This window comes from Colias eurytheme, chromosome 11 (genome assembly GCF_061535395.1).
Source record: "Colias eurytheme isolate Ceu_HAF_F1 chromosome 11, ilColEury1 Martin Lab GWU primary, whole genome shotgun sequence".
In the NCBI taxonomy this organism is placed as follows: Eukaryota; Metazoa; Arthropoda; class Insecta; order Lepidoptera; family Pieridae; genus Colias; species Colias eurytheme.
This window is the reverse complement of record NC_142990.1, coordinates 7,555,819-7,564,426: the sequence shown is the minus strand read 5'-3', so window position 1 is coordinate 7,564,426 and position 8,608 is coordinate 7,555,819. Positions and strand designations below refer to the sequence as shown.

At 31.6% G+C, this 8,608-nt stretch overlaps 1 protein-coding gene across 1 annotated transcript; it reads left to right on the top strand.

Annotated features, from left to right (window-relative positions):
* Window positions 1-7,505: 7,505 nt before the first annotated feature.
* LOC149904717 (uncharacterized) lies at window positions 7,506-8,258 on the top strand. The gene has a single exon (XM_090107085.1). It carries the CDS (start codon window positions 7,506-7,508, stop codon window positions 8,256-8,258), a length of 753 nt encoding a protein of 250 aa, XP_089963211.1.
* Window positions 8,259-8,608: the final 350 nt, after the last annotated feature.

Below are 8,608 nucleotides of genomic sequence, written 5' to 3'. Positions count from 1 at the left end.
AGAACCATCCTCGTACTTCAAGGAATACAATAAAAAAAGAATTATCGAAATCGGTTCAGCCGTTCTCGAGTTAAGCGCTTACCAACACATTTTGCGAATCATTTTTATATATAATAAGAAAGATAAAACATTCCGAAGACAATATCGTGGTAAGCTTCTGCACTGGTCTAAGATAATGTAGCGTCCTAACAATATAACTGTAAATTTCATAAAAATTTTCAGCATTTTGTTCTCTTCAACACCATTTTATGAAGAAATTCTTCATAAGTTTCGTTATAATAAAAACGGTCCTGGTATTATATATTTTATATCAATAATGGAGCAGCGTTGCTGACTCGAAAATTCAATAAGGTATAAGTGCGAGGGTATTCCATATACAAAGCAAATGATTCCGTTCACATCAACAATACAAATGTATGTGCACGCCAAAATGCATATATTTTAAGCATAAGGCATGTTTTTGGTTATGTTCATTCTTACAACATTTATTTATAGTAAATTTGTAAATAATTATTATTGCCTCTTTACTACAACTAATAAAAAAATAATTTCCATATCTATAAATTACCACATTTTCCATATTTTAAGCATTAAATATTTTGTTTTAAGCCTTTTTTTCTCCGTTTCTAAATGTATTATACTTATAAAATGTAAATTAATAAAGATTGGTATTGAATAATACTTCCGCATTAATTTCTTTGTTTGGGTGAAAATATAATCGGAGGGGTTAAAACTAAACTTTTTATTTATTTTATTCTGTAAGTATAATAATATGTCATCTACATTAAAGGTATTTATAACTTTTCCGTAAACCACAAATAAAAAATTTGGTCATTCAATAATAAGTTTCTTAAAATAATTATGATCATCGTCTTCCTTGAAAGCCGTTTAATTTTCTTCAATTGTAGAGTATTTTTTGTGTTAATGTTTTTTAAAACCATATGATAAAATTCATTTAATATAATATTGAGTTCAATATCAATTCATCTATTAATTATACGTAGAGAGAGCTAATGAGGATGTTATTAAAATATTAAAAGCCTTGACGCGAAGCACGCTTCATATTTTTTCTTTCAAATTTATTTTAATTTATTCAATAAAATCTCTTTGTCGGTATGCCATCATAACGAACGGCAAATGGAATATTGATGCTGTTGAAATTGATTTTAATTTTCTTCTTTTAAAATATGCAATTAAGTTTTTTCTCGAACTTGAATTTTTGATGGGACTGAATGATACTTATCTTCGGGTCAGACTAACTGTGTATTCCCAATTAAGAGGTTCATAAGGAATTATTTTCGAGCGAGAGTTTCAGAACAAATGCTATCGATGTCTTTAATTACGTTTGGTGGTTAAACTAATGGTTTGATTCAGTTCTTAGGTGGCGTTTAAATATAGTTTTAAAGAATTCTGATTCATGTTCATTACCAATAAAGTACATTTTGGCGTAACATATATTTAATGTAGAACTCGATGAAATTACATCCCGATGGCAAGGAAGATGAAGTTATTTAAATTACAGAAGACAGTTCAATTTCTTATACTACAGAATGTATTGTTTCAAAATGGGTGATTTTTAAATTGAAATATAAAGAAAACTCGAGATACATATTTAAAAACATCACTAAGTTATTCAAAAGTGCATTATAAAGTAAGAAATTTTATTTTATGCAATCATTGTCATTCTTACTCTGACGAATCTTATCCTCTCAAGAGATAAGCCAACAAGAAAGCCATCAAGCCGTTTAGCGTAAGCCAAGCGTACCAGAGAAATACACACACATACTTACACTATAAAGGCATAACACATAGTTATATAAAGTATATTAAAGTATCTGGTTCAATTGAGTAAACACAAAGAAATACTTTTCAATAGAAATATTTGTATAGTATTATATTATTTTCCAAAACAAGGCCTTAATTACGATAAACTCGAAAACAATACTCGGTCCACAGAAATATTATAAGTAAATAATAAATATGTATCTTAGACCGGGCTCCAAGGAGATTTTCGTTTGCATAAATCGCGGACCTAAATCTGACTTCTGATATATATTGTACAGATCCCAGACATCCTATAGACAGATGTTGCCAACCAGTTTTGTGGTCCCCTTCCCCGCACCCCGGTAATTAAATATGGCATACAAAGAAAAAAATAAACATTTCCAAAACATGCCGTGTGGGGTATCAAATGAAAGAACTTATTGAGTAGATCACGAATATATAGCATACTATAACATTTCTTACACTTTCTCTAAGATTTTTTAGAAAATTTACGAAAATGGTCCATTTTTGAGTTAACTTTAAACCACTATAGATTGAAAACTCATGAATATATTTTTTAAATTATTATTTTAAATAATTAACAATAGTCCATTGTTTACGATTCAATAGTTCGTACAGTGAAATAGTTGCATGGGGGAGTGGGGGGAGCATTCAAAGAAGGCGAGTATATTTTCAAGTTTATGCCAGAAATAAAGGCCTAATACAAAAATATTGGTGTCAGGGCTTAGAATAATTATCTCTGCACTGTCTTTGTGTTTGACTGAATGTAAAATATGGCAGAAAATTCTTGAATCAGCCTCTGTGTGATTAGATTTGGCATAAACTTGAAAATATACTCGCCATCTTTGGATGCTCCCCCCACTCCCCCATGCAACTATTTCACTGTACGAACTATTGAATCGTAAACAATGGACTATTGTTAATTATTTAAAATAATAATTTAAAAAATATATTCATGAGTTTTCAATCTATAGTGGTTTAAAGTTAACTCAAAAATGGACCATTTTCGTAAATTTTCTAAAAAATCTTAGAGAAAGTGTAAGAAATGTTATAGTATGCTATATATTCGTGATCTACTCAATAAGTTCTTTCATTTGATACCCCACACGGCATGTTTTGGAAATGTTTATTTTTTTCTTTGTATGCCATATTTAATTACCGGGGTGCGGGGAAGGGGACCACAAAACTGGTTGGCAACATCTGTCTATAGGATGTCTGGGATCTGTACAATATATATCAGAAGTCAGATTTAGGTCCGCGATTTATGCAAACGAAAATCTCCTTGGAGCCTGCTCTATCTATAATAAATTAAGCTTGGCCAATTATTCCTTAATTAGTATGTCACGACCAAACACTGGTCATATTTCTCGAGAATATTGCGATTGTTAGACTTTTATCGTATGTTATTTCTCTGTTTTTTTATACACTTCATAATAATGGTATATATGGTATGTATATATAAGAAAATATTTAACGAAAGCTTATATAGGTACTAATGTTATAACTGCGATAGGCATCTGTGTTTCTGTGAGGTTAGGTTACGCTTTCACAACTAAAGACAACAAACACTACTTCGGATGAAATTTGCAATGAAAATAGCTAACGACCAAAGTACTTATATAAAAAATCTATCACTAAAGTGTTAAAATAAGGGCTGAAAACTTTCGCCCTTGGTGTTGGCTACGTGAAACAGTAGGCAGATCACTTGAATTTAAATTTTAGGCTAGGTACATACAAAAGAGATGAAATTTATTAAAATTATTTCATGAGAAACGAGCTTTAGTTTAAATTCAAATACAAATGTTCATTTTTATTTAGAGGACAAGTGCTTATAAATCATGTTTAATGAAACCGGTTCCGAATTGCTCATCCTACTGTAAAGATACTAGGAAGAAACAGAAAAACTAAGACATTGTTAACGATTTCAATTTAAAAGTTGTATTTTTAAGAAGAATGTTTTTCAAATATTTAATTTCTCTTCTTCTGACGTACCTGTGTACAAAAGTGACAACAAAATGATTTGTTTAAAGATTTATTAAGAAAGTTTTCATAGAGAAATTTTCCAATTTAATAAAAAAAACACCACCTGTTTTCACTTACAGTTTTTATTATTGTGTCAATCGAAATGCGGTAACACGAAGGAGTAACAATACAAAGTATGAATTACATAAAATATTAAAGTATTTCATTTGCTTCATAAAAATTCCGTTATTATTATTGGAAACAGTCTTCAGTCGTAAAATATTTGACGATTTCCCGCCGGGGGTAATGTTTCAAACAGGTTGTCAATAAAGAAGATAATATGATTCTGTAGACAAAGCACGTTCACTGAACGCTACTCAGTTCAAAATATTTTATTGAAACTCATTTACACTTTTTCACAGAGTAAATGAAAACAATGTTTGTTATTTAATAAAAGAGTTATGCTATTATACTCTCTGGTTTTTAAATGAACGATGGATTTAATGATTTGGTTATAACAACAAACTAGAGTTAGATAAGCTTAATTATAATAAATTAAATGTGAAAGAAAGCTTCAAAATTAACATACTATTAACTATGATTTAGCAAGAATGTTTACTTAAGATATTCAACAGTTCTGTACAGTGTACACTCCATCAATTTTCGGCCAATGTAGGTTTAAGTCTTAAACCGTAGCCGTCTATGTAGACGGCCTAAGCCCATAACACTGGATGTATTAAGAGGTTAGTTCCAATCAATATAATATTAATACTGAATATACCTCAAAGCAAAATACACAACAATTAACTATTTTATAAATTTACGGACAAGGCAAAAATTGGAAAAAGAACCCTACGAACGCCGATATTTAGATGCAATTCAAGATTTAATTAGGTATAAATGAATTTGATTATGAATTTGAACAGTGTATCGTTTTGTAAGCTTAAGCTAAAGCTTAACCAAACAGCAAGCTTATTGTATGATTTATGTCTGATTCTATCTAAGCAATATCACACTATTAGTATAGTCCTCTTTTATAAGAGTGAAGTACTTCTATACTTTCCCAAGCCAATTCACGGCGAAGCGTTCAACTCGCACTATTCACAGCCCGTGAAAGAACCAACAACACAAAGAGAAATTTCTTTTCTCTGTGGCTTGATTAAAAAATAATACAAGGCGCTATCAGTAGAGATGGTAATTCCTCGAGATCCGATCGTTATTCTTGCGTGACGGCGTTTATGGTGTAGAAAATCATTATCATAAGCACTTGCCTGTAAATATTTCCTCCTGAGGCACGTCCTATTAAATTCTAAATACATTTAGGGTAGGTACATCCGACTTAATTTCACAGGTCGTTGTTTACAGGATTTGCTTGTATTATTGCGGTCATAATGTAGTATAAATTTCCACTGCTATATTGTAAAATTAAGGTCCTCTAATATTGAAGCGACGTGGAACGTAGTAAAATGATTAGGGTCACGATTTATGAATGCCTTCATGTATTAGCTGATATGAACCGTAAACAATTTATTAGATACTTAAATAACAAGGCCGTAAAATTAATATACACAATTGGTCGTATATTGATTCATAATATGTTTACATTTACATGCTTTGTAATCATTAAGGAGTATTTGATGGTATAGTTACTTTGTATATGATATTACATATTACCCATAATTGAAATTAATCCCTTAAATACTCGTGTGTTTAGACTACATTTTTACAGAAAGATGATCGAGAAGCTATATTTTAGGCAAATAAAACTTTTCCTCGTTTTGAGCAACATTTTCTTAAAACAAAATATTTCTGAATAGTACTTAGGCATTAAATGTGTCTTATAAAAATCTTCCTGTTAATTTTTCTTACAGATCTCATAATTAAAGGTATTTCTCACATGGTTTTTATTTTATAGCCGGTTTAATTTAATAACTAAAATATCATTAAATTAAAATAAAGCTTACATCATCAAAATAACATACTACCAAATAATAAAATGCAATGTAAGCATTTTGCTACGGAATACTTCAATCGAGAGCCCGATCCTTACATCATCGGATCGGTACAATATAACACAATATGAAATTCACTAAATGAAGTCAAAGAGCAGAAAACATTTTTATTATCCGTATCATAGAGTACAGGAAGTAGCGCAATAATTTCCCTAAGGGTCTCCTCTGGGGTCACGAGTTCTGGCTGCTTGTTACGACGTCTAATGTATTCACAAAACACGACAGTTGCTTCGTGCCCAACTAGCTGAATTATAGTTTATCAAACTTCACAAAGTTGCCCCGCGGACGCCTGCTTTGCGTATGTACCTACCTGTATTGGAAAATTTCGGACATTGCTAAATAAGTTGTTGTTGGAACTCTTATTTGAAGGAATATTTAAGCATAACAGTATCTCTTAACGCACATAATATCTTTCGTACTCCGTAGTCGTGAACGTTCTGTGAAGTACCTAGCTTATTATATTCTCGGAAAAATTTGGCGTGATCGAGCCATTTAGGTAGTTGGCGTTGGAAGGTTCGACAGGTATTTAATCGAGTATCCGATATAATATATTTGCGTATGTTTCAGAGATTTACTTTTACTGCGTCTAACTTATTTATCTATAAACGTTATAAATTTTCTGTTCATTCTCTTATGTAGATAATTAACACTATACAATGAAAGCTGCATAAAACTTACCTCTTTATTATTGAAATAAACGATACAACTCAATCCCTTGTTAAGTCCCTATTACGGATCTGTAAGTAACTGAATTCATTAAACGTCTAACAATATTTTCAGTATCGGTTATCGATATTGAAACCAGATAATCTGCATTGATAGTCTGATCCATAATGAAGTCGCTTGAACAATGAACTAAAGCTTTTGTGATAAAAGATTCAAATTTAGTTTCCCATCGTCTCGTTATATTGAAAACTAGTCTTTACTTGGGGTTTTTCCTGTTACTTTTAGTACGTGGATTTTTATAGCCGTTAAAGAATCTACAAATTACGAAAATACGTCGAAGTTGCATGTAGAGAGGATTTTTAGAGGAATTTTCTATAAAAAAAATTAAACTTTCATAACATTCGTTTACCACATCGAACACATCATTAAAAAGTAAAAATAATTATACTAAAAAAGGCTTTTTTGTAATTTTTTAGCAATAGAAAATCATAGGCCTCTGGCGCTTCATGCCGATACTATACAAAAAACAATAAAAAAATTTTTTTCCTCATGAAACTTTCTTGTTTCAACCCTCCACGAGTGTATTAATAGAAAATCCCTTTACTGCAAATGTATGCCACCTAAGCATCCATAGCAGCATTCAAATTCAGAGTTATGTCACACCAAATAAATAAATTCCGGTTCCGGCTGTCGTACAGTGAGGACGTTGTTCAGTGCTTCCCGAAAGAAATAATTACAAACTCAGTGCAAAAGAGGAAAAACAACCAAAAAGTGGAATATACTAATTAAGAACACACTTCAGGCAAGATCAGCTATACATTGTGTGATTAATACAACGATTACTTTGTGATTATTACAAGTAAAGTGAAACAGGTAGTAAGCATAACCTTATCGAACAAGTGAATTGTCACTTGTCACTGACAAATGCCAACAAGTCATAGATATCAGATAACTTTACATAGTACCAACTTAACGGAAGAACGCAGTGTTACCATAACAAAATATAAACTGTACGGCCTGTCATCCACTTTCACGAGTGACATATCTGAAGGGCAGCCAACATAAAAAGGCTGCATAACGATGACTGAAGAAATGTCAATATCCACACTCTACAATATGATGAAACTAGAAATGGATAAACAAGCTACGCTGATAAAGGATAATACAGAAAAAATTATGGTGACAATAGACGAAAAAATCAAACCATTAATTCAGGAAAATAAGATCCTAAAATTGGAAATCGAAGTACTTAATAAGAAAATAAACTCCCTAGAAAATGCAACCCGAAGGAACAACATTATAATTCATGGATTTAAAGAGACAGAAAAAAATTATACTGAATTATATAACAACTCTATAAGATTATTTGAAAACTTGGGAATAAAAATTGATAATTACGATATAAACAAATTACACAGAATTGGAAGACAAACGAATGGAAAAACAAGGCCTGTATTAATTACCCTCACAACATACAACAAAAAAATCGAGATTCTAAAAAATAAAAAGAAAATGTCACAACCAACATACATTACAGAGGATTTTTCTAAAGAAACTTTGCAGAAACGCAAAGAATTACAACAAGAACTTCACAGAGAAAAAGAAAAGGGAAATGATGTGTACATCAAAAACAACAAAGTTGTAATAAAATCAAAAGAGAATGAAAAAAGGAAAAGGGTGACATCACCATCACCCTCACAACAACATCAACAAGTGTCAGGAGATAAAAACAAAAATATAGTAGCCCCTGCAAAACTGCAAAGAACTGACCCATTCGCATACATGAGGTCTAGATCACATTCTTTGACTGAAACAACAAAACCAAAAGCATAGGAATCTCGAGGCATCGGTAACCGGACAAAAACGACAATCACAAGCACAGAACATTTGGAAAAGGAAAATCGCCCCAACCCGGCTGGTCACCGTGGGGCAAGAGACCAATACCCCCTAGGATTGCCCCCTCCCAAAAAACACAACATACAGAAACAAGACAATACACACGAAAACAATGGAAAAGAAATAAATTTCATAAAAGACAAGAGAAATAGTATTTACATAGCAACGCTTAACACCAGGACTCTAAGAACAGACGAATCTTTACAAGAACTGGAATATGCCTTAGGTTTTATAAAGTGGGACATTATCGGTCTCAGCGAAGTGAGGAGAATGGGAGAAAAGATTGA

Bases quoted from the DNA above. Each gene is read 5' to 3' on its own strand.
- LOC149904717 (XM_090107085.1), top strand. From the start codon at position 7,506: ATGACTGAAGAAATGTCAATATCCACACTCTACAATATGATGAAACTA.